This window comes from Hemiscyllium ocellatum, chromosome 15 (genome assembly GCF_020745735.1).
Source record: "Hemiscyllium ocellatum isolate sHemOce1 chromosome 15, sHemOce1.pat.X.cur, whole genome shotgun sequence".
Classification (NCBI taxonomy): Eukaryota; Metazoa; Chordata; class Chondrichthyes; order Orectolobiformes; family Hemiscylliidae; genus Hemiscyllium; species Hemiscyllium ocellatum.
Window position 1 is genome coordinate 66034933 of NC_083415.1, and position 26958 is coordinate 66061890.

General features: G+C 46.8%; 1 protein-coding gene across 1 annotated transcript in view; it reads left to right on the forward strand.

Annotated features, from left to right (window-relative positions):
• Positions 1-26958, forward strand: part of LOC132823026 (DENN domain-containing protein 3-like) — a 148299-nt gene that overhangs the window by 38671 nt on the left and 82670 nt on the right. The window contains exons 3-7 of the mRNA XM_060836560.1: positions 5655-5904; positions 14803-14918; positions 16719-16855; positions 17967-18078; positions 23439-23558. Coding sequence (XP_060692543.1) covers positions 5655-5904; positions 14803-14918; positions 16719-16855; positions 17967-18078; positions 23439-23558 — 735 coding nt within the window. The remainder of the gene's footprint in view (positions 1-5654; positions 5905-14802; positions 14919-16718; positions 16856-17966; positions 18079-23438; positions 23559-26958) is intronic.

The following is a 26958-nucleotide window of genomic DNA, read 5'->3' on the forward strand; positions in this document are numbered from 1 at the left end:
ACCTTCCAGTCCTTCAGAAAATTCATTTCACCCTGTTTCTCTCTCTCTCCATAGATGTTGCTGAGTTTCTCCAGCACTCTCTGTCCTGATTTCCGATTTCCAGCATCCACAGTATTTAGTTTTTACCTCCACAGTCCTACTTCCCTGTTGTCCAGGTAACAGCCATCATGCAGACTTGGTGTCCCGTCTCCCTCCACCTCAGGAATCACCTTTGTCACTATGTGTATGTCCTGTGAGTGTGGGCCAACAGTTCACAGCCCAATCAGGATACTGGGTCAGTCACATCCTGATCTCATCCCCTCCTGTCCACACAGGGTACACCACCCACAGGGTTCCCTCTGTCAAGGTCAGACACAGGACACCCCATTTCTGGCCAAAGGGATGAAACTCATTTCTAGGGACATGGGTTAAAATCTCACCATGATAAAGGCAGAGATTTGAATTCAACATGGTGAGCAAGAAAACATTGCCAATTATTGGAAAACTCCATCTGTGTCAATACCGCTCTTAAGGGAAGGAATCTTCCATCCTTACCTGGTCTGACCTACATGTGACTCCAGACCCACAGAAATGCGATTAATTTTTAACTGCTTTCAGGGTAGTTAGGGAGGGACAATTAATTGCTGACCAGCCAGTGCGCCATATCTCATGAGCATATTTCTTTTAAAAATCCAGAATAAAAACTGAATGAATGGTGGATGCTGTAAATCAGAACCAAAAACGGAAATTGCTGGTAAAGCTCAGCAGGTCTGGCAGCATCTGTGGAGAGAGATCAGAGTTTATGTTTCAGGTCGAGTGACCTGAGGAGGGGTCACTTGACCCAAAACCTTAACTCTGTTTCTCTCTCGAAGATGCTGACAGACCTGCTGAGTTTTTCCAGCAATTTCTGTTTTTGTTTGAAATATCCACCTGTGCAGAAGATCAGATTAAGGACAATAACATAGTTACTGTTAGGACCCTTGCTGAAGTTTCAGTGTTTTTGTTTAATTACCTTTGTCTAGTTGTGCCATTTGTATTTACACACACCACAGCCATATTTGAAAGATGACCATAGAAACCTTGGCAGCATCAACAATCTCTTCACCGTCTTTGATGTTTGTATCAGAGATGATCACTTTGAGCCTGTCTTCCTTTCAGATCATAATCCCCTGAGATTTATCGCTAAGTTTATAAATAAACCCCACGTTCATACGGATGGAGCTTAAATCCACATCCTTTTAACATAAAAATTGTACTATTTCCAGGAAAGAAAATGTAATTACTAATGCCTTATCCCAAGTGTAGACTGTGATAAATTTAAGAAAATGACCAGAAAAGTTGGATAATGAGTAAGAATCTTGTGGGAGGAAGCACGAATGGCTGTGAGGTTTGTATTTTGTTTGTTGACTACGAGTTACTTCGTCATGAAGTGGACTTCTTTTCAAAATAGTGTTTCATATTTTCGAGGGTGGAGACTCATTGAACCCTCTCTGATATTTCAGTATTTTTATTTTATGACTGATGGACTTTGGGACAGCTTGGGTTAAAAAGGAAAAAACAGACGAAACAATCACACAGAGGGTGGTACGTGTTTGGAATGAGCTGCCAGAGGAAGTGGTGGAAGCTGCTGCAATTACAGTGTTTAAGAGGCATTTGGATGGGTATATGAATAGGAAGGGTTTGGAGGGATATGGGCCAGGTGCTGGCAGGTGGGACTAGATTGGGTTGGGATATCTGGTCGGCATGGACGGGTTGGACTGAAGGGTCTGTCTCTGTGCTGTCCAACTCTCTGACTCTGACTCTGACTCAGCTTTGTTTATTGGAGGCCAGGCCTGGAGGTTAATTGCAGACTGAGTTTTGATTTAAAAGGTTTTAATTAGATTAGATTCCCTACAGTGTGGGAAAAGGCCCTTTGGCCCAACAGGTCCACATCACCCCCCTGAAGAGTAACCCATTCCCCTATCCTACATTTACCCTTGACTAATGTTCCTAACTCTGTGGGCAATTTAGCATGGCCAATTCACTTAACCTACATATCTTTTGGATTGTGGGAGGAAACCCACACAAACACAGGGAGAATGTGCAAACTCCACACAGACAGACACTTGCCTGAGGTAGGAATTGAACCCAGGTCCCTAGCACTGTGAGGTAGCAGTGCTAACCACAGAGCCACCATGCCATTCCAGACAGGGGTCGAGCAGACATGATGACCCCCACCCCAGGAACATCATCATGTTTAAACAGATAACAGATTTTGGCTATTAATGAGGTCAGCATCTGGGGAATTGGTTCCTGTAAGGCTGAGGGAGACCCTATGATTAAGCAGATGGAAGGTGTTGAATGGTGACTCAGGCCTTGGAAAGAATCTGGGGTGGGAGGGGGGGAGGGATCCTGAATTAAAGGTTTTTTTGACACCATGTTTTCTGTGAGATGGTTCTGGGTTGTTGCTAAGAGAGTGAGAAGATTTGAAAGCTCCCTGCCTTATCTACTAGCCCAGCTTCAGGAAAGCCAAAGATAGGAAACAAAAGCAGATATCAATGGAGAAAGTCAGCAGGTCTGGCAGCATCTGTGGAGAGAAAGCAGAGATAATGTTTCGGCTCCGCTGACCCTTCTTCAGAACTGAGAACGAGGTTCTGAGGAAGGGTGCCTGGACCCGAAACGTTAACTCTGCCCTGTCTCTCCGCAGAGGCTGCCAGACCTGCTGAGTTTCTCCAGCAATTTCTGTGTGTGATTTCCAGCATCCACAGTTCTTTGTTTTTTTCCAAACATCAGAGAGCTAAGGTAGACATATTGCAGCCTTCGCCTGGGTGGACTGAAAAGGTGAACCTGATCAATGTTTCAGTAAAAGACAGCCGGGGTGTTCACATTTCTACCTGCGACACAATGCATCGTGAAAGCTGTTTATATAAGCTGGCCAGTTTGGTTGTTTTCTCCTATTGATCCCGTGTCTGTCTAGTGAAAATACAGCCGAAAACAAATGTTTCAGGTTTAAAACACAGACATTAATTAGTTTACCGTGGTGTTTAATCTTCTCTCTGCTAGAACTAGTTTGCGTTAAATAAGCTGTTAAATCTTTTGTTAAAGGTACAAAAATGGTGTCTGAAGATTAATTATTCACAAAGTTTGGGATTGGTTATTTGAAAGTCTGGTTAGGAACCTTTGGAGTGACTCTCTAAGTTCCCTGATGGTTTAATTTTTCTCTGCTGTAGGTACAGATGTAGAAAGGCTGCTTTGGTTCTGCTGTCCATGTTGTAACAATCCTGTTAAGGGGAAGCTGAATAAACAGAACAAGAAAGGAGTAGAAGGTTATGTTGACACAGTGAGATGTCACAGAAAGGGAAGAAGCTCGAGAGGGGTTTATTACATTAATGTTCTGTATTGTATCATATTAAGGGAATAGACTCTAGTTCCACCGACTTGTTCCAGTCCCATCTCCTCAATCCTCATCATCTCTGGTCCTCTGATAGTGTGAGGGTTAAATCACTTTTTCTCAATATCCTCTCTGCTCTTCAGCCAGTCAATGGAAACCATTTTTCTTCTGTTTCTTAAAGGACATTGGTTAGGCAATGTTTGGAATACTGTGTACAATTCTGTCTCCTTGCTACTGGAAGGATGTAGTGAAATGTGAAAGGGTTCAGAAAAGATTTACAAGGATGTTGCCAGGGTTGGAGGGTTTGAGCTGTAGGGAGAGGCTGAACATGCTGGGGCAGTTTTCCCTGGAGCATTGGAGGCTGAGGGGTGACCTTATAGAGGCTTATAAAATCACAAGGTGCATGGATAGGGTAAATAAACAAAGTCTCCTCCCCAGGGTGGGCAGAGTCCAAAACTAGAGGGCATAGTACCAAGGTGAGAGGGGAAAGATTCAAAAGGGATCTAAGGGGCAACCTTTTCACGCAGACGGTGCTGTGTTAGAGAATGAGCTGCCAGAGGAAGTGGTGGAGGTTGGTACACTTATAACACTTAAAAGGCATCTGGATGTGTACATGTGTAGCAAAGGTTTAGAGGGATATGGGTCAAACGCTGGCAAATGGAACAGATGAATTTAGGATATCTGGTCATCATGGAGGAGTTGGACCGAAGGGCCTGTTTCCATATTGTACATCTCTATGACTCTAAAAGCTCCACCGTCTGAAATTTTGTTATCCACTGACACCCTTGACCTCATTATAACCCTCTATTTGGCTCTGCTTCCCAAACCCAAGCAGGACGCCCCCCACATTCCCTCTACTATGAAAGGTTTCCTCCTCTCTGCCAATCTCTACACTACATCTGAGATGGAAGTGGGCTGGCATGGTGGCTCAGTGGTTAGCACTGCTGCCTCACAGCACCAGGGACCCGGGTTTGATTCCAGCCTCAGGCAACTGTCTGTGTGGAGTTTGCACATTCTCCCCATGTCTGTGTGGGTTTCCTCTGGGTGCTCCAGTTTCCTCCCACAGTCCAAAGATGTGCAGATGAGGTGAATTGGTCATGCTAAATAGCCCATAGTGGCAGGTTCATTAGTCAGGGATAAATATTGGGTAGGGGAATAGGTCTGGTGGGTTACGCTTCAGAGGGTCGTGTGGACTTGTTGGGCCAAATGCCATGTTTTCATACTATGGAAATCTAATCAAATGTAACAAAACAAAATACTGCTTCCCAAGCCTGAGGGGAGCGCTTGTGTTCCACACTGTCCCACAGCAGGATAGCCCTGAGCTCCAGTCTGGACTCTGCTAGCTGCAGTCCTTTCTGAGCATTCCGAATCTCCCAACCTTCCCTTCCTTTGACAAGCATCAGCCAGGTCCCAAAATGAGGCTTAACCCCAGGAAGCGGCTATTCCTCGCCTCTCTTTTCACTCTGTATCTGGGAGTAGTTTTCAGAATGAAATCAAAACAATAATGCTAATTTGGATCCAAGTAAAAACCTAAAGAACGGTGGATGCTGTAAATCAGAAGCAAAAACAGAAATTGCTGGAAAAGCTCAGTAGGTCTCGCAGCATCTGTGGAGAGAAATCAGAGTAGACAGCTCAGGGTCTGGGAACCCTTCTTCCGAAGGCCTGAGGAGGGGTGACAGGACCCAAAATGTTCACTCTGATTTCTCTCCACAGATACTGCGAGACTTATTGAGCTTTTCCAGAAATTTCTGTTTTTGTTCAGTTGGATCCAGGTCTGTCAATGAGATCCTTTCCTTTAACCGGTATGTTTGGACGTGTTATTACACACCTCCACGGTTATTGCATCTTCAGCTGGGACTTGAACCTGGACCTCCTGGCCTAGAGATAAGGACATAACCCCTATGCCATTATGCCCTTTTTAAGACCCTTTTTTTGAGAATAGAGTTTATTAACAATTTGGACTCTACAGTTCCTTCTATACCCAAGCCCAACCTGCTCTCCCTTTATGTGGAATGTTGGTGTTGGACTGGCGTGGTCAAGGTCAGAGGTCACACAACACCAGGTGATGGTCCAACAGCAGTGCACGTGATGAAAGGGCAGAGCTCTGAAAGCTTGTGATTTCAAATAAAACTGTTGGACTATAACTTGGTGTCATCTGACTTCTGAGTGTTTATTTCTACCCAGTCAATTAAACTAGTCAGTAAACCAAGCCAGTGAGTTGATAGTGGAGGAACAGTTTTGGAGCCCTGTATTATGTCACACAGTTTGCTTGCTGCTCCTTAATGACGTACTGTGTCTGGTGCAGGACATGCACAGCAGTTTCTTTGACGCTGCAGACATTACTCCAGAGGTTCTGTCCATTCATGCTCCACCGTTCACCGGGCCTCAAACAAATGTTCACACCGACTCGCAGAGCTCATCGCACAAGCAGGAGGAGATCATGGGACCAACGTTCGCTTCAGCCCAACTCTTTGGAAATATGGAAAATTTTAAAGAACACCTCAACGTTTCGAGGGGAATCGAGCTGTGTGGCCTGCCTGAGCTGTGCTTCCCAGGTGAGAGACTTCGATAGCCGTGTCCCAGATTCAGGGGAATGACTTAACGGGCAGCATATCGATTGACCCTTTGTTTTCTCAAGGCTAACACTGTTTCCATTGGCTGATAGGCTGGGGAGCCAGAGGACACTGACATTCACAGAACAGACAAACAATTACGAAAACCTGCTGGAAATTTCCCAAAGGAGAAAGTGAGGTCTGCAGATGCTGGAGATCAGAGCTGAAAATGTGTTGCTGGAAAAGCGCAGCAGGTCAGGCAGCATCCAAGGAGCAGGAGAGTCGACGTTTCGGGCATGAGCCCTTCTTCATAAATGAGGAAAGTGTGTCCAGCAGGTTAAGATAAAAAGTAGGGAGGAGGGACTTGGAGGAGGAGCATTGGAAATGCGATAGGTGGAAGAAGGTCAAAGTGAGGGTGATAGGCCGGAGTGGGGTGGGGGCGGAGAGGTCAGGAAGAAGATTGCAGGTTAGGAGGGCGGTGCTGAGTTCGAGGGATTTGACTGAGACAAGGTGGGGGGAGGGGAAATGAGGAAACTGGAGAAATCTGAGTTCATCCCTTGTGGTTGGAGGGTTCCCAGGCGGAAGATGAGGTGCTCTTCCTCCAGCCGTCGTGTTGCTATGGTCTGGAGATGGAGGAGTCCAAGGACCTGCATGTCCTTGGTGGAGTGGGAGGGGGAGTTGAAGTGTTGAGCCACAGGGTGGTTGGGTTGGTTGGTCCGAGTGTCCCAGAGGTGTTCCCTGAAACGTTCTGCAAGTAGGCGGCCTGTCTCCCCCATATAGAGGAGGCCACATCGGGTGCAGCAGATGCAGTAAATGATGTGTGTGGAGGTGCAGGTGAATTTGTGGTGGAAATGGAAGGATTCCTTGGGGTCTTGGAGGGAAGTAAGGGGGGAGGTGTGGGCACAAGTTTTGCATTCTTGCGGTTGCAGGGGAAGGTGCCGGGAGTGGAGGTTGGGTTGGTGGGGGGTGTGGACCTGATGAGGGAGTCACGGAGGGAGCGGTCTTTTCGGAATGCTGATAGGGGAGGGGAGGGAAATATATCTCTGGTGGTGGGGTCGGTTTGGAGGTGGCGGAAATGATGACGGATGATACAATGTATGTGGAGGTTGGTGGGGTGGTAGGTGAGGACCAGTGGGGTTCTGTCCTGGTGGCGATTGGAGGAGCGGGAAGTGGAGGAGATGCGGTGGAGGGCATCATTGATCACGTCTGGGGTGAAATTGCGATCTTTGAAGAAGGAGGCCATCTGGGCTGTACGGTATTGGAACTGGTCCTCCTGGGAGCAGATGCAGCGGAGATGAAGGAATTGGGAATATGGGATGGCGTTTTTACAGGGGGCAGGGTGGGAGGAGGTGTAGTCCAGATAGCTGTGGGAGTCAGTCGGTTTATAGTAGATGTCTGTGTAGAGTCGGTCGCCCGAGATAGAAATGGAAAGGTCTAGGAAGGGGAAGGAGGAGTCTGAGACGGTCGAGGTAAATTTGAGATTGGGGTGGAAGCCCCGACCTCAAATTTACCTGGACCGTCTCAGACTCCTCCCTCCCCTTCCTAGACCTTTCCATTTCTATCTCGGGCGACCGACTCTACACGGTCATTTACTACAAACCGACTGACTCCCACAGCTATCTGGACTACACCTCCTCCCACCCTGCCCCCTGTAAAAACGCCATCCCATATTCCCAATTCCTTCATCTCCGCCGCATCTGCTCCCAGGAGGACCAGATCCAATACTGTACAACCCAAATGGCCTCCTTCTTCAAAGATCGCAATTTCACCCCAGACGTGATCAACGATGCTCTCCACCGCATCTCCTCCACTTCCCGCTCCTCCACCCTTGGCCCCGCCCCTCCAACCGCCACCAGGACAGAACCCCACTGGTCCTCACCTACCATCCCACCAACCTCCACATACATCGTATCATCCGTCGTCATTTCCGCCACTTCCAAACGGACCCCACCATCAGGGATATATTTCCCTCCCTTCCCCTATCAGCGTTCCGAAAAGACCACTCCCTCCGTGACTCCCTCGTCAGGTCCACACCCCCCACCAACCTAACCCCCACTCCCGGCACCTTCCCCTGCAACCGCAGGAAATGCAAAATTTGCGCCCACACCTCCCCCCTTACTTCCCTCCAAGGCCCCAAGGGATCCTTCCATTTCCACCACAAATTCACCTGCACCTCCACACACATCATTTACTGCACCAACTGCACCCGATGTGGCCTCCTCTATATTGGGGAGACAGGCCGCCTACTTGCGGAACGTTTCAGGGAACACATCTGGGACGCCCGGACCAACCAACCCAACCACCCTGTGATTCAACACTTCAACTCTCCCTCCCACTCTGCCAAGGACATGCAGGTCCTTGGACTCCTTCATTGCCAGACCATAACAACACGACGGCTGGAGGAAGAGCGCCTCATCTTCTGCCTAGGAACCCTCCAACCACAAGGGATGAACCTAGATTTCTCCAGTTTCCTCATTTCTCCTCCCCCCACCTTGTCTCAGTCAAATCCCTCGAACTCAGCACAGCCTTCCTACCTGCCATCTTCTTCCTGACCTCTCCGCCCCCACCCCACTCCGGCCTATCACCCTCACCTTGACCTCCTTCCACCTATCACATTTCCAACGCCCCTCCCCCAAGTCCCTCCTCCCTACCTTTTATCTTAACCTGCTGGACACACTTTCCTCATTCCTGAAGAAGGGCTCATGCCCGAAACGTCGAATCTCCTGCTCCTTGGATGCTGCCTGACCTGCTGCGCTTTTCCAGCAACACATTTTCAGCGGAAATTTCCCAAAGCCTGGATGAGGTTCTGAATGAATCTTCAGAGTGAGGAAAGGCAGCACTGGGGACAGAGAAGGGGAAGTGGGACTCATCAGAAAGGTCAAAGACAAGCAATTGTAAAAGGGTAGATTTGCTAAAACTATACAAGGAACGAGCCTGACCACAGCTGGAATACTGTGAATAATTTTGGGTTCCTTATCTAAGGACAGGTGTACTGGCATTGGAGGGAGTCCAGAGAACGTTCACTAGGAGGGACTGTCTTGCAGAGAGGTCAAGAAGATTGAGTCTGAACTCATTGGAATTTAGAAAAATGAGAGGTGACCTTATCGAAACAGTTTGGGGGGGTTGACAGTGTAGATACAGAAAAGCTGTTTCCCATTGGTAAGAGAGTCCCGGACCAGATGGTATAGTCTCAGAGTAAGAGGCTACACATTTAAGGTAAAGATAAGGAGGAATTTATTCTCTCAGAGTCTACAGAACCTGTGTCATTCTGGATTGCACATTGATGCTTGGTCATTAATGATATTCAAGGCTGAGAGACAGATTTTTAATCAGAAAGAGAATCAGGGGTTACGGAGAAAAGGTGAACCGAGCCTGGAAATTCCTCCTCATTTCATTCTGTAATGGCCAATCCTCTTATTCTGAAAAGATCAATCTCTGATTTGAGATTCTCCAACTTCAGCCTCATAGCATCTCCCTTGTCAAATCCTCTCAGAATTTTAAACATTTCACATCTGACCAGCTCCCCACTCGCATCAATCCAGCCCCATGTCCCACTTGTTGTGGCCAGTTCCCGATCAGACGGCTGGAATCCCAAATCCCACCCTGGGGCGTGGGTGTGGTCCTGACGGGATCTTCAGAGCAGTACGAAAAATAGAGCCCACTGAGCCCAACACATTCAGCATTTTTCAAAACGCTTTATTGAACTTGTTCAATTCCTGAGGTATACAGGGCTATGGGGAAAGAACAAAGGAAACGACGCTGATTAGACTGCCCTTTAAAAGAGCCAGAACAGGCACGATGGCTGATTGGCGTCCAGCTGGTCAAGAAATAGTTTGGGGAAACAAGGTTTCCAAGAAGGGGAGTGGCGAGATTCTCAAATAGGTCTATGGAGTTAGCCCATTGGTCAGCCATGATCGCATTGAATGGTGGAATAGGATTAAGGGCTGAATGGCCTAATGCTGTTCCAATGGGTAACAGGCAACAGTCAATCCCCAGAGGAACTCTCCCAGCAGACCTTATCCTTTTTGTCCATCATGAACCCATTCAGATCTGCTTCAGAAAGGACCACCAGTCAGTGCCCAGTATCCATTATCACTGGACAGGTGAGGTCAGAATCTCAGCAAACTCCCTCCCCCCTCACTACCACCACCCCTCAATGTCCACTACCCTGACACTCACTGTGGTTTCAGAAACCCAATAATTATGGTCTTTCTCTCTTTGTCTAATTATTTATTCCAATATTAAAGATTACAGAAAGATATCTGTTAGCACAGCCTAGGGAGGAGCATTTAACCTTCTCACAGACTGGACTCAAAGTCATAACACCATAAGAATGAGGAACAGGAGGAGGCGATTCAGCCCCTCGAGCCTTTTCCACCATTTAACATGATCGTGGCTGATCTCATCTCGGCCTATACCCCACTTTCATGCCCACTCTCCGTTACCCTTCAACCTGTTACTAATTAAAAATCTGTCTATCTCCTCCTTAAATTTACTCAATGTCCCAGCATCCTCCACGCTCTGGGGGAGTGAATTCCACAGATTCACAACCATTTGAGAGAAGTAATTCCTCCCCATCTCTGTTTGAAATCTACTATCCCTTATCGTAAAACAATCACCTCTTATTCTCGAATGCTCCACATGGGGAAACATCCTCTCCATCTCCTTTGTCAGTTCCCTTTGGCATCTTCAATATCTCAATTTGATTTCCTTTCATTGCTCTAAACTCCAGAGAATATTGGCCTGAATATTTCTTCAATAGAAAGACCCCTCGTCTCTGGAATCAATCTATTGAACCTTCTCTGAGCTGCCTCCAACACAATTACATTCCTTCTCAAGTGAGGAGACCAAAACTGTCCACAGTACTTCAGGTGTGGTCTCACTAGTGTCCTGTGTACTGTAGTTGCAGCAAGACCTCTCTACTTTCACACTCTACTCTTTTAACAATAAATGCCACAATTTATCCTGGCCTTCTCTGGAGCTTTATGCAAGATTTATTTGTCACTCTCCAGTCAAATATTGTCGATCGTGATAATTGCAGGATGTCCAGTCTGTAGTCTGAGCAGACTGGGATCAAGGGGTGAGCTCTAGGTAGTGCACACCAGGGAGGACATGTTGACACTGCTGGGGTGGGGCAGGGTGGTCACATCGCAGATTCACCAGAACAACAGCGGGGCTGAAAGGGTTAATTAATAGGGGGTTCTGAAGAAAACTCATTACTTCAGAATAATCATTGTTCCTCTCTCCACAGATGCTGCCAGACCTGCTGAGTTTTTCCTGCAATTTTGGTTTCTAGTTCAGATTTACAGCATCTGCAAAAATTTTACTCCATGTTAATTCATGAGGACGGGCTGCGTTGAGTACTGAGGACTGTGAAAGGATTGAATAGAGTGGATGTAGGAAAACCATGCTCTCCGTTAAGGGAGACCAGATCAAAGGGACAAAACCTTCAAATTACAGCCAGCCATCCAGGGTGATTGTCAAGAAACAGCTAGGATAAGGAATACGGCACTTAGGAACAGGAGGAGGCTATTCAGCCCCTTAAGCCTGTACTACCATGTTTCAGACTGACTCCCCCCCTCCAATACAGTACATTCCCTTATTGATCAAGCATCTCTCTAATTCAGCCTTGAATAAATTTAAAGATCCAGCTTTCACTTCCTCTCATGACCTTTCCATAGAATAGAAATTCTCTTCCTCTCTATCTCAAATCTGTCCCATAGCTTTCAGTCTCTTTAACAAGAGGAAACATCCACCCATTATCCACCCTCTATCCACCCAGTATCCACTCAGTATCTGCCCAGAATCCACACACTATCCGCCCAGTATCCACCCATTATTCGCCCTCTATCCACCCAGTATGCACCCACAATCCACCCAGTATCTGCCCAGTATCCACCCACTATCTGCCCAGTGAACATCCAGTTTCCACCCAGTATCCACTCAATATCTGTCCCGTATCCGCCCAGAATCCACCCACTATCCTCCCTCTATCCACCCACTATTCGACCAGTATCCATCCAGCATCCACCCACTATCCACCAACTATCTGCCCACTACCCACCCAGTATCCACCCATTATCTGCCCAGTAACCTCCACTATCCACCCAACATCCACCCACTATCCATCCACCTTCCACCCACTATCCACCCACTATCCACCCACTATCCACCCACTATCCGTCCACCATCCATCCAGCATCCACCCTCTATCCACCAACTATCTGCCCACTACCCACCCAGTATCCACCCATTATCTGCACAGTATCCGCCACTATCCACCCAATATCCACCCACTATCCACCCACTATCCACCCACCATCCACCCAGTATCCACCCAGTATCCACCCATCCATTCAACTTAGCATCTTCAAAAAGATCACCTCTCATTCCTTGAAACTCCAATGGATACGAGCCAAACTCTGACCTCACAGGATACACAAAGGAGTGCAGTGAAAATCTGGGGCTGTCTTCCCTCAACGGTTGGTTAGGAGGGTGGGATTCATTTGATAATTTCAAGACTGTTGTCGATAAGTATTTATTGGGTACATGCATTTTGAGGAAGTCCTTGACAAGGTGCTGCATAGGAAGCTGCGAAGAATGGTAAGAGCCGATGCTGTCAGGGGTAAGGTGCTGGTGTGGAGAGCGGATTGGCTGACTGACAGAGAGTGGGGAAAAAAGGGTCTTTTTCAGAATAGCAGCCAGTGACGAGTGGAGTTCCACAGGAGTCAGTGTTGGGACCACAACTATTCACGTTATACATTAACAATCTGGATGAATGGATGAGCAACGTTGTTGCTAAGTTTGTAGATGACAAAAAGATAGTTGGAGGGACAGGTAGCATTGAGGAGGCAGGGAGGCTGCAGAAGGACTTGAACAGGCTGGGAGAGTGGGCAAAGGAGAGGCAGATGGAGTACAATGTGGGAAAGTCTGAGATTATGCATTGTGGTAAGAAGAATAGAGAGACTATTTTTTAAATGGGAAAATGCTTTGGAAATTTGAAGCACGGAGGGACTTGGGAATCGGAGTTCAGGATTCTGTTAAGGTTAACATGCAGGTTCAGTTGGCAGTTAAGACAGCAAATGCAATGTTAGCGTTCATTTCAGGAGGGCCAGAATATAAGAGCAGAGATGTGCTGTTGAAGCTGTATGAGGTTCTGGTCAGACCACATTTGGAATATTGTTAGCAATTTTGGGCCCTGTATCTAAGGAAGGATGTGCTGGCCTTGGTGGGTGTCGGGAGGAGGTTTACAAGAATGATCCTGGGGTTGAATATCATTTGAGGAGTGGTTGAGGACCCTGGGTCTGTACTCGATGGAGTTTAGAAGGATGAGGGGGGGATCTGACTGAAACTTACAGAATACTGAGAGGCCTAGATAGAGGGGACATGGAGATGTTTTCACCAGTAGGAGAGACTGGGACCCAAGGTCTCAGCATCAGAGTGAAGGGATGACCCTTTAGAAAGGAGATGAGGAGGAATTTCTTCAGCCAGAGGGTGGGGACTCTGTGGAATGCATTGCTGTAGAGGGCTGGGCAGCCAAGTCAATGACAAATTGAAGACAGAGAGAGAAAGGTTCTTGATTAGTTAGGGTTATAGGGAGAAGGCAGGAGAATAGGGTTGAGAAACCTATCAGACATGATCAAATGATGAAGCAGACTGAATGAGCTGAATGGTTTAATTTTGCTCCTATATCCTATATCATGTTGTCTTATCAAGGACTATGTATGAGAATAGAGTTTAGTGACACATCAGCCATGAGCTAGTACAATGGGGAAAGGGTGGAGGGACAGAATAGCCTCCTACTGATTCCCGCGATGTTAGTTATTCCCTTGTTGCATCTTCTATGTAAAAAGTAACCAGTGAAACACTCCCTTTCCCTAACCTTCTGACATTTAACAATGCGGATTCACTATAAAATGTTTCAGTCCCTTTCTTCCTGGTATTGGAAACCGAATAAAGATTTGTGCACCTTGTGTCTTTCACTGTGTCTCACAGCTGCACACACACAACATGGGTGCTGGGGGAAAAATAAGCACTACCGCAGTTAGGCGGGAGTGAGGGGGAAAAAAGAAAAGAGAAAAAAATAAACAGGAGTGTCAGAGGTTCTGTTCACTCTCAGAAAAAAAATAGGAATGACTTAAAAAAATATATAAGCACCAGCTTTTTAGACGTTATCAGCTTTCCCACGCGATCGTCAATGTTGTTGTCCTTTGCTCACTACCCTGAGTTCGTCGGGGACTATGGGACCTTTCCCTTTCCTTTTATTGCGACAGAATTATTTCTTTGTCAGGTTAGAGGAAGTCAGAGACAGAGTTATTTGATTTGTGCTTTGTGTCCTGTTTTTGTTATTTCTGACTGTCCTGGTGTTTCTCACTATCTCTCTCTCTTTCTCTCGGTAAATCTCTCGGTGTGTGTGTGTGTGTGTGTGTGTGTGTGTGTGTGTGTGTGTGTGTGTGTGTGTGTGTGTGTGTGTGTGTGTGTGTGTGTGTGTGTGTGTGTGTGTGTGTGTGTGTGACTCTCCATCCCCCTTTCTCCTTCACTTTTCCTGAGCTGTCTCCTTTGTGCTGTATGCTTCCTCCCTCGTCTCTCTGCCTATATCTCCCCTGTTTGTCTTTGTATATTTATGTTCTCTTTCTGTCTGTCGCTCACTCCTTGTTTTCCCATCTCCTTTTCTCTTTGTCTCTTTCTCTCCCTGATTCTGTTTGTCTCCCACCTTTCCCACTCCCTGAATGCCTCATGCCCTTGGTGATCTGCTTCCTGTCATGTTGTTCACTCTGTCCTCCACTCTGTGGCCTGTTGGTTCTCACCCTCCACACTGATCCCCTTTACCCCGCACCCTCCCTCCCATCTCTCTCTCTCCGCGTCTCTCTGTCCCTTGTTCTCTTCTTCACCCTTTCCCAGATGGATTTAAGCTTCCAGTGGAAGAGCAGGAAGAGTCTTTCCATTTCCTGGTTCTGACGGATATCCTCGGGAACAGACAACAGGGAGTGGTGCTCCACATTAACAGAGAGATAAAGGTGAGCATTTGAAACAATGGGCTTCCTACAAAATGCTGGGTTTGGGACAGAGTTTTAATCCGTGGGATTAAAAAGAGAATTCTAAAAGTAGAAAACCTTTTATTTTCTGAGAGGGATGTGCGTCTTTGGAACTCTGCCTCAGAAACAGTGCAGGTGGGGTCTTTGATTAGACCTAAGGCACGGGCAGATCGTTTCTTGTGAGGCAAGGAATCAAGGGTTTTCGGGGTAAATGGAAACATTCACAATCACAATCTTACTGAATGGTAGAGCAGGCTTGAGGGGCTGAATGGTCTACACTGTTCCTAATTATCATGTTCACATGGTACAGTAAATGGCAGGAGATTGACTTGGGTCTAATATGAAGGAATATGGATCCAAGGTGGGCCAAGAGAGTCAGTTAAGATCAGTCCAGATTGGGGGTGGGGGGGTGGGGGGGGAGGTGTCAAACTAGGGAACAGTTACAGAATAAAGGGACACGCATTTAAACCTGAGATAGGGTGGAATTTCTTCCCTCTGAGGGTAGGGAATGTCTGGACCTTACTAGCCTCAGAGGGTTGTGGAGGCTAGATTACTGATAGTATTTAAAGAGGAGGTGGATAAGTTTGTGAACTATCAGAGTTGATGACTATGAGGAGGGAGCATACAGAGGAGATGAGGCCTGGGGTAGATGTGGCACAATCTTATACAATGGCAGGGCAGATCTGAGGGGCTGAATGGCCTTTCCTTGTTCCTATTCCTTGTGTTCTAACAGAATGGTGGAACAAGCTGCACATTACCGCCTCCTATTCCGTCCTAAATGAGTGACAGGGCGAGAGTTAATGGCAGCATCCCAGTTTAGGTTTCCTGCTTGAGATTACAGTATACCCAGAATACTGTGGGCAGTTTTGGTCTTTTCTGAGGAAGGATGCTCTTGCTCTCGAGGGAGTGCAGCGAGGGTTTCCCAGGCTGATTCCGGGGATGGTGGGACTGACCGATGAGGAGAGATTGACTCAGTTAGGATTGTTTTCGCTGGAGTTCAGACGAGTGAGGGGGCGGATTCTCATAGAGACTTATATCATTCTAACAGGACTAGACAGGGTAGATGTAGGGAGGATGTTCCCGGTGGTGGGTGCATACAGAACGAGGGGTCACAGTCTGAGGATTCGGGGAGACCATTTAGAATGGAGATGAGGAGACATTTCTTCACTTAAAGCGTGGTGAGCCTGTGGAATTCATTACCACAGGAAGGAGTTGATGCCAAAACATTGAATGTCTTCAAGAGGTGGCTAGATATAGCACTTGGGGCGAATGGGACCAAAGGTTATGGGGAGAAAGCAGGGTTAGGTTATTGAGTTGGACAATCAGCCATGATCATGATGAATGGTGAAGCAGGCCTGAAGGGCCGAATGGCCTCCTCCTGCTCCTATCTCCTGTGTTTCTATGTTGTGTTTCTAAGTTTTATTTTGCTATTAATGTGTATTTGGGGTGGGTTTGATCTCCACAGAGGTGACCCCCTGCCCTTCCTCCCTTTCGGACAATTGGCGACTCTCTGTCCTCGGGGTTAGCCTTGAAGTGGGTCGAGAATCTGCTGCTGGAAAAGCAGAGCAGGTCAGGCAGCATCCGAGGAGCAGGAGAATCAACGTTTTGGGAATGAACCCTTCATCAGGAATGATGCTGGGGAGACTGGACTCTGGCCCAGCAGGAGGAAGATTGGCATTGGGGGAGAGGCAGTTGGGGGAAGGGGAGTGGGGAGGGAAATGTTTTGGGAAAGTGAAGTCATCAAATGTTTTCCACTGCTTGACCTAAGGTTTTGCCTTTCAGGAATCCGATCTTTATCAATCCGAGAGCACAGAACTCACAACGGACTGTTCTGAACCTTTCAAAGTCCTGGTCCCCTTTGGGATCTGCATCATCACCAAGTTTCCGTATTACACAGTGCTGAAGGACTGCCTTTCCTGGTAAGAGATTTAACCAGTGACTGTTCCCCCTACAGGGTCCAGAATACATGTGGAGATAGAAATGAAGCTTAATGACCCATCATCAGAAATGGGAAAAACATTAGAGATGTAACAGGGATCAAGCAAGAGATTGGGAAAGGGCCTGGGGACCTCCAGATTGGGATAAAAAGGAAGTTCTGTGCTAAGGGGGAGACAAACTGCAGATGCTGGAATCCAAGGTGGACAAGCAGGAGACTGGAAAAACACAGCAAGCCAGGCAGTATCAGGAGGGACAGGCAGGAGGCTGGAGGAACACAGCAAGGCAGGCAGCATCAGGAGCTGGAGAAGTCAACATTTCAGGTACAATCCATCTTCAGAACAAGGGTTGAAAAGGATTCCACCCCAAGCATTGACTTCTGCACCTCCTGATGCTGCCTGGCTTGATGTATTCTTCCAGCCTCCTGCCTGTCTTCTGTGCTAAGGAGGAGGCCTGGAGTGATGAAACTACAAAAGAGTTAACTGCACCAGACAGAAGGAAAGAAGCAAAGGTTGGGCTGATTGGAGCTTTCAATAAAGGAAGAGGCATTATTAACTCCAGTTATTGAAAGGATTGGATGGATTCGGTGTTGGACTGGGATGGACAAAGTCAGGAATCAGACAACACCAGGTTATAGTCCAAAAGGTTTATTTGATAAAAGCGCTCTGAAAGCTTGTGATTTCAGATAAATCTTTTGGACTATAACCTGTTGTCGTGTGACTTCTGACCTTCCTTTGATGATTAGAGCCTGTGCACAGAAATGGCTGCTCAGGATATTGGGCAACATTGCAAGTCTTTAACTGGAACTGACTGGGGCTGACCCAGGAAGGGATGTGGGATGTGAGATTGGGGATGTGGGGTGTGGGATTGGGGATGTGGGATGTGCAGTGCAGAAGGAGGTGGGATCATGTGCTGAAGAAGTTAATGTTTTGTCAATGTACGTACACAAGCTCGTGTTTTTGATGAGGCTTCCAAAGGACAGCATATAAACCAGGAGAGATCGAGAGGCTGAGGAGAGGGTGGTGGTGATCTGGGAGGAGGAGGAGTGATTGTTAGTAGCTGTCCCACAGTAACATGTCCACCTTCTCCCCGCAGTCTTCTGCTTGACCTGCAGTCCTGCGGAGAGAGAGAGTTTGAGATGAAGGTGAAAGAGTTTGCAGCTCAGTTAGCTCTTGTCCCATGCCCACCACCAGGATCCATCCAACTGGTAAGGAATCATACAGAAACATGGCATCATCCGGTGTGTGTGTGTGTGTGAGGAACTGCGAATTTTATAAAACTCGGGCATTTTGTCTTTTATTCATTCGTGGAGTGAAAAGGCCAGCATTTATGACCCATTCCTAATAACCCAGAGGATAGTTAGGTGTCTACCACAGTGCTGTGGGCCTGGAGTCACAAGAAGTGACAGGGTCACTGGACCATCACCTCTCCCTGAATGTGGCTCCAATATGGACTGCCCTGCAGGGGGCGGTGGTGAGCTGCCTTCAGGAATGTAAGGGAGTGACGAATGAGGCCATTCCTGAGGGAATGTCAGGGCCAGGATGGAGGTAAGTGTCGGACATTTCATTCGGACAAAGACATTCAGGAAGCAGCAATCTGGATGTTTTGTTGTGACTGAGGGGAGCTGTTTATTTTCAGATGGGTTAACTGAGCTGGACTGATTACCCTTCTCCAGGGACCAGGCGGGACCAGGACTCCATTCCCCACTTTTAGGTATTTTCCTGTCGATGGTGGACAGGACATTCCCCACTCCACCCTCCCTCCACCCTCCACACTCCATACTCCTTCCACCCTCCACACTCCCTCCACACTCCACACTCCCTCCACACTCCACACACCCTCCCTCCACACTCCACACTCCCTCCACCCTCCATCCTCCACCCTCCACACTCCACACTCCCTCCACCCTCCATCCTCCATCCTCCATCCTCCACCCTCCCTCCACCCTCTCCACTCCCTCCACCCTCCACCCTCCTCCCTCTCCACTCCCCACTCCCTACACCCTCCCCACTCCCTACTCCCTCCACCCTCCACACTCCCTCCCCACTCCCTCCACCCTCCACACTCCCTCCACCCTCCCCACTCCCCACCCCCTCCACCCTCCCCACTCCCTCCACCCTCCACCCTCCCCACTCCCTCCACCCTCCACCCTCCCCACTCCCTCCACACTCCACACTCCTTCCACCCTCCCCACTCCCCACCCCCTCCACACTCCCCACTCCCTCCACCCTCCACACTCCCCACTCCCTCCACTCTCCACACTCCCCACTCCCTCCACTCTCCACACTTCCCACTCTCCTCTCCACTCCCTACTCCCTCCACCCTCCCCAATCCCTCCACCCTCCACCCTCCCCACTCCCTCCACACTCCACCCTCCCCATTCCCCACCTTTTCCACACTCCCCACTCCCTCCACCCTCCACACTCCCCACTCCCTCCACCCTCCGCACTCCCCACTCCCTCCACCATCAACACCCAATAGCAGCGGTGTGTACCATCTACAAGATGCATGGCAGAAATTCACCAAAGATCCTGCTACGGCACCTTCCAAACCCACGACCATTTTCATCTCGAAGGACAAGGGCAGCTGGTACATGGGAATACCAACTGCTGCAATTTACTCTCCAAACCACTCCCCATCCTGGCTTGGAAATATATCACCATTCCTTCACTGTCACTATCAAATCCCTGGAATTCCCTCCTTGTAGACATTCTGGCCCTACCTACAGCACATGGACAGCAGCAGCTCAAAAAGGCAGCTCAGCCCCACCTTCTCAAGGGGCAACTCGTGATCAACAATAAATACCGACCCAGCCAGTGATATTACAACCTGTGAAGAAATAACTCAGGCAAAGTGGGCTGCTTTGACCTGAACATTGTTGAGCTTGTTGAGTGTTGTTGGAGGTGCCCCCATCCAGGGCAAGTGGGGAGTATTCCATCACACTCCTGACTCATGCCTTGTAGATAGTGGACAGGCTCTGGGGAGTCTGCAGGTGAGTTACTCACCGCAGTACAGTATCCCCCACATTTCAAACATTCGCTTTACGCCAACTCGCTTTTACAAAAGATCTACTTTCAAACCTGTAGTCGCTAACCGAAGGAGGATTTTTGCTTTTCCAAAAAAAAGTGTTCAGTGAGAGTAGCGTCATCAAGCACCTTCCCTGGGAACTACACTCAGCATCTCAGTATCAAGCTTTCAACTGGGTCTGTGAGCAAATGCATGTTATCCTGATCTATTTTATGCATCCATTAGCAAGATGTGTCCTAAGGTATCAGAAAAACCTAAGAGAGCTCCGAAGGGTGTTAAGCTGGACATAATTAAGCGCTTTGATCACGGTCAACAATAGAGACATTATGCGTGCGTTGGACTTGGCTGTGTCCACCATTTGTACTGTTTACATTCAAAGAGAAAGAATCTTGAAAGCTGCCGGAGTTACTGTTGGTTCTTTTAGTTGGCATCCAAAAATGGATAAAATGGAAAGTCTATTGCTTGCTTGGATTGATGGGTATACAAAGCATGGTGTTCCATTACCTTATACTTAAGGAGAAATCAGCCAGTCTTTTTAATAAGCTGAAACAGAAAGCACTGGGCGAAGGTGATGGAAGTGGTGTGAAAGTGGAATTTAAAGGTAGTCATGGGTGATTTGTTCAGTTTTTTGAGGCGAGCAGCTTCCAAGGTCAAAGGTTACTGGAGAGAGTGCTCGAGCTGATACTGAAGTTGCCAAAAGTTCCCAGAGAACAGAAGGTGGTTATTCATATCAGCAAGTGTAACTGTGACAAAACTGGAATTTAATGGAAAAAATTGCCAAGCAAGTCATTTATTTCGACAGAAGAAAAGTACACTAAGGGACACAAGGTATTGAAGGACTGGTTTACCCTAATGCCTATTATTAATGCCACTGGTGATGCTGTCCTTAGGCTTCTACTCGTGTACCATACAGAAAATCCGAGGGCAATTAAAGGCTTGGATAAGAATACATTTCCTGTTGTGTTGTGTTCACATCCATGGGCGGCACGATGGCTCAGTGGTTAGCACTGCTGCCTCATCGCACCAGGGACCCAGGTTCAATTCCAGCCACAGGCAACTGGCTGTATGGAGTTTGCACAATCTCCCCATGTCTGCGTGGGTTTCCTCTGGGTGATCTGGTTTCCTCCCACAGTCCAAAGATGTGCCGGTCAGATGAATTGTCTGTAGTGTTAGTAGCATTAATCAGGGGTAAAATGTAGGGGAATGGGTCTGGGTGGGTTACTGTTTGGAGGATCAGTGTGGACTTGTTGGGCTAAAGGGCTTGTTTCCATACTGTAGGGAATCTAATCATCCAAGCAGTTAGAATAGCCAAGTAATTTTTTTTTCTTAGTCCTCTTGTTGAAAAATACTGTAGAGAAAATAACCTCGATAATAGGTGGCTTGTGATTTCAATATTTGTGCTGCTCGTCCACCTGGCATTGCCGAGTGTGGCGTAATATGCGTGTTGCGTTCTAAGCACCAGATACGACATTGTTGCTGCAACCATGTGACCAAGGCCTCATAACCACATTTAAGGTTTACCATACACAAGATGTGACCCATTTTAGTGTAAGTACCATTGACATACAGGGCAACTCCGAAGCATCTTTGCGAGAGACCTGGGAACAGTACAATAGAAAGTTGGTCATGACCAACCTTGGAAATGTTCTCGATCGGCTAACAGTCTCGATGAGAAACTCTGTCCCGAAGCAGTGAACAGTTTTAAAGGCTTTGAATCAACAATAAATACGACAACAGCACTTTGTCTCGGGGAGGCTGGGTTTATGGGAGCTGACAAAGATGAAGAGCTGATGTGATTGCAGGAGGAAAGAATATAAATCAAAAGCAAACGCTATAACAAACAGCCTGAAAGTGAAATCGTGCAGGAAGTGAACATGAAGCACTTGTGGGAGGTTTTCGCTTCATTTGACAGCGCTGCAATGATTACAGAAACATGTGACTTTAATTTTGAAAGGGCACGCTGGTTTAGGGCAGGTTTGCAGGATGTTTTGAGTGCCTACAAAGACCTGTATGATAGAAAAATGCAAGAGGCAAGCAGCCAAGCATACTGTCGTGTTGCAACGAGGACGAACCTTGACCTTCAACATCGAGGCAGGCAGATATAGAGGAAAGTCTAGACGTTAGTGACCTGACTGCCCTGATGGATGCAGGCAACAATGAGCTATTAATAGATGACCCTCTTCCTCTCTCTCCAACATCCCAGTCTCCTGTGCCTCCCAGCACCCCAACCTCAAACGGCCATCTCTGTATGTTAGTATTAGTTTAGGTTTTGTGTGTTATTTGGTTTGATTTTGTGGGTTATTGTTTGGGTCAGGGAACGCTCAAAATGTTTTCCCATATAAATGAATGATAATTGCTTCTTTGCTTTACAGCTGACGAAAGGTTTCATAAAAGCACCCTACTTTCAGATAGCAGGAGACACCTGTACTCCTAGCCTCTCGCCTGCTGTTGAAGCAACTGTGTTTATATGTCTGGTCTAATTCAGTTTCTGGTCAGCAGTAAACTCCAGGATGTTGATAGTGGGGGATTCTGGGTCAATTTAATTAATTGGATTGATAAGACCATAGGACATAGGAGCAGATATAGGCCATTCAACCCATCAGGTCCATTGCTATCCAGTAAGATAATGGCTGATCTGACAAACCCTCAGTTATTCCCCAGCCCTTACATGGTGGTATCATAAAGCCAGGCTCCAGGATTATTAGAGAAAGTGAGGACTGCAGATGCTGGAGGTCGGAGTCGAGAGTGTGGTGCTGGGAAAGCCCATCCTCAGATGCTGCCTGACCTGCTGTACTTTTCCAACCCCACGCTTGCAACCCTGGGTTATTAGTGCAATAACAGGCCCACGTGCTGTTGTGCTATGGGCAGTTACCTGCCTGTCTTGTGGCATTGTTTATGACATGGTTGGGGACAGATGGAGTCATATGGGCAATGGCATCTTGACCCTTTCACATGGATTCCCCTCCTTTCTCTCTCTGCCTCTGCTGCTCTGTCTGACATCGCAGCTCTCCCCCATAGACAATTTGGGCCATTGTGGTCAGTCCAGGAGCTGGATCCTGCAGGAGACGATCAAAAAGACAAGAAAGGAAAGTTTGTGAAAATATTTATGGGTGTAGAGCTGCTCTGGGTAGGTTGGTTAGCTCAGCTGGTTGGCCAGCTGGATTGTAGAGAAGACGAAGGCCCACTGCCTGGGTTATACCCCTGTAGGGGGTAGTTGAGGTCACTCAGACTTTGGGGCCAGTCCCCTATCACACGGTGACATTGAGGTCCTGAGCCACGTTAGGTTGAGAAAGGGAAAGATGGTGGCTATTTCTGGTCTCCTCACCCCAGCCAGGATCTCAGAGGATCACCAGGGAGCTGGGATCCTCCATGCTGACCTTGGGGTGGGGACAATGGTGGGAGCCCAGGCAGGCTCGGTGAACTGCCTGGTGACCTCCGACCAGGAGGTGTGTGATTGATTCCTTTAGGAAATAACTGACTGACAACTGACCTTTTCCTTGTTTCCTCTCTCCCCCTGCCCTGGCTCCTCGTGGTGCTCAGTGCTTTGAGCTGGGACCCCTCAGTATAGTGCTGTCACCTCCTGAAGATATTGACAGTCCAGTTATTGACATCGGCCTTCACATCCCATTCCTTTGCTTCAAATCAGAGACTGTGCTGCAGGTAATTTCAGAGAGAGAGAGAGACAGTGGGTGTGTGTGGAGTGAGTGTGTGTGTGAGAGTGTGAGTACGAGAGGGTGAGTGTGTGAGTGCGTGAGAGAGAGAGAGAGTGTGTGTATGAGAGGATGAGTGTGTGAGTGTTAAGACATGGGGTAAACCCTCCTGCTTAATTTAAAACAACAACACAAAAGAGATTTATCCCGTGCAGTAATCTGTGAAAATCTGAGAGGCCAAGAACTATTTAAATTAAAAATTAACAACATCATTTTTTAAGGTATAACAGAGAATAATTAACTAGCAGCTATTTACAACTCCTTCCTCTAACCTATCTTTCACCTTCCCCTTCTACCATACTAGTCTGATAAAACCTCCCGATTTAAGATTTACCAAAACATCAAGTTTTCGAAAACAGCCAGATGTCGAATCTTCTCTTCCTTGGTCTTCTTTTCTTCTTCTTAGGGATTTCTGTTTCACAGATCACTAATCGATAAAGGGAGCTGTTCTCTGGGCAGTCTGCAGATGCTGGTGGCTTGGCAGCTCTCCTTCAATTATTCAGGTTTTCCCGGTCTTATGTCCCCAAAGCATCGGACTGTGTCATTGACTTTTAAGATTGTCAATATACTCAATTCAAACTTGATTGGAGTTTGGTATTTTTAGGCTATAATTTAAACTGATTGGTCGAATTTGAATTTGTTTTGTCATCTCCAGGCAACCCAGCTAACCCAGCTTTCAACCAAGTGTTAGATTGTTACCTTATTCAGAACATTGGTGCTGTGTCAGGTCGTTCTGCTAGCTTTTAACTCTCTTAAAGGTACAGTACACCCACATCTTCACAACACCTCCCTCCTTAAGAAAAAATGAACCATCACAATGAAAAGATGGCTTCACGTTTGTTTCCTATTATTTAAACACATTACTCTAACACACAGATAACTTTAATCTAAGTTCACCTTAACTTCTTCCCATATAAAAATATATATGCAGATCGCATTAAATAAAGACAGATCTCATCTAAACTTTATCAGTTAAATCCGCGATAATGCATATGTGATTACATTCTTACGACCCACAATATGTACGATTTTTAAATTAAAAGTTTGTAGTATAAGATTCCAACAAAATAGTCTCATATTCTTGTCTTTAAAGTATTCTAAGAATGTAAGTGGATTGTGGTCAGTGTACACAATCATCTCTGACACATTGTTCGTGACACACACTTTAAGAGGTTGTAAGGCCAGTACCAAACCCAATCGTTCCTTTTCGATTGTCGAGTATTTCCTCTGGTGGATGATGATTTTCTTCAAAAAGTTACCAATGGGCAGTTCAATCCCATCCTCATCGTCCTGTAGAGTACAGCTCCGACTCCTATGTCGCGAGCATTGATGGTGACTTTAAAAGGCTTTGAAAAGTTTGGTGTAGCTAAAACTGGTTTGGTGGTTAATATGGCTTTCAAATGGGCAAATGCCTCCTGGCGTGGTTCTGTTCATGAAACTTTGTTCATCTTCAGCAAATCGGTTAACGGTGCCACTACATTGCTGAGGTTTGGAACAAACTTTCAATAAAATCCACTGAGCCCTAAGAATCGAAGCACCTCTTTCTTCAAGGTTGGTCGTGGAAATTCCTTGATGGCCTTTGTCTTTGCGTTCCATGGGGATCAACCTTCCATGACCAATGTCATGTCCCAAGAACATCAGTTCTGCTTTCGCAAATTCAGTTTTATTTAAATTTATCACCAGTTTTGTTTCTCGTCACCATTCAAAGAGCTTTGCCAACTGTATCATGTGATCTTTCCCGGACTTATTAAAGATCACTGCATCATCCAAACAGACTGCACAGTTTGTTCGCCCAGCCGCACTTCTGTTCATGAGTCTTCGGAATGTGGCAGGCGCATTCTTCATTCCAAAGGGCATCACTTTAAACTAATATATCCCATTCGGGGTTACAAACGCAGACATTTTTCCGCAGTCTCTGATAAAAGTAACTGCCAGTCACCACTCACTAAGTCCAACTTAGTGATGTAACCGGCCTTTCCGACTTTTTCAATACAGTCCTCCAATCTAGGAATTGGATATGAGTCGGGTTTTGTAACGGCGTTGACCTTCCGATAATCTGCACAGAATCGTTGAGTCCCATCTGGTTTGGGAACTAAGATGATCGGGAAACTCCACTCGGTCTGGCTTAGTTCAATGATGTCCACGTTGAGCATGGCCTCCACTCCATTTGGACCTGTCTGGCTTTGAAAGGATTAAGCCGATAGGGATGTGGTTTTATCGGAGCAGTATTCCCTATGTCTACTTCATGTACAATTGCATTAGTCCTCCCCACCTGATTCTTACATATGTCCTTATACTGCAGTAACAAATCTTTCAACTGTGTTCCATGCTCCTGAGACAGATAGTTTACTAACCTATCCCACTCCTCAAGAATATCTTCATTTTTTAATCTGTTTTGAGGCACATCAAAATCCACATCATCTGGATTTGAATCCTCAGGGCATTGCAGGGCAATGACTAACACCTGTTTCTCCAGTTCTTTCTCTCTAGTATAATACAGTTTCAACATGTCCACATGACACACTCAATACCTTTTCTTCTATCTGGCATCTTTACTAGTTAGTTCATCTGACTCAACTTCTTCTCAGTTTGATAGGGACCATTAAACCTGCCTTCGAAGGGATCTCCTATCACTGGTAACAGTACTAACATGCCATCCCCTTGGGAAAACAATCAAGTCTCAGAATTTTTATCTGCCATCTGCTTCATTCTATACTGTGCTCTCTTCAGGTGCTGTTTAGCTAACTCACCTACTCAATTTCATCTCTCCCTCACCTCCAAGACATAATCTAAGTGTGAGATCTCCGACTTTGGTCCTGTCAATTTTTCTTTAATTAATTTTAAAGGGTCTGTCTGACCCTCTGCCTGTTCAGCTTTTTCCTGCACCATTATGTCAAACAGGATGTCCGCTAACTGAACCTCAACTCCTTCATCTTTCTCTTTACTTTTCACTTCATGCTGTGACTCTGGGATCTGGTTACAATACAGTCTGGGAAAATACCAGGATATTTCTGTTTTAACTCCTCAGTTTCTTGGTCTTCCTTGGGTTTCTCCACAACAAGGGGTGTCACTCCCACCTTGGGTCCTGCCAGCATTCCCAAGAACAAACTGAATTCCTGGAACTGACACTCTGTCAATCACTCCCACTGTAACTTCCCCAGTTGTGAGTTGGCACTCCAACCTGACCTTACATGGGGGAATACTAAATTTCTGTCCATCTATCCTACAAATTGTCATACCCTTGGGTAAGAGATCAGAAAAGGTGCATATTCCCTCATCCCTTACTCTCAGTGACTGGTTAGCTCCTGTATCTCTCAAAATTATATCTTCTTGTCCTCCTCCCCCTGATC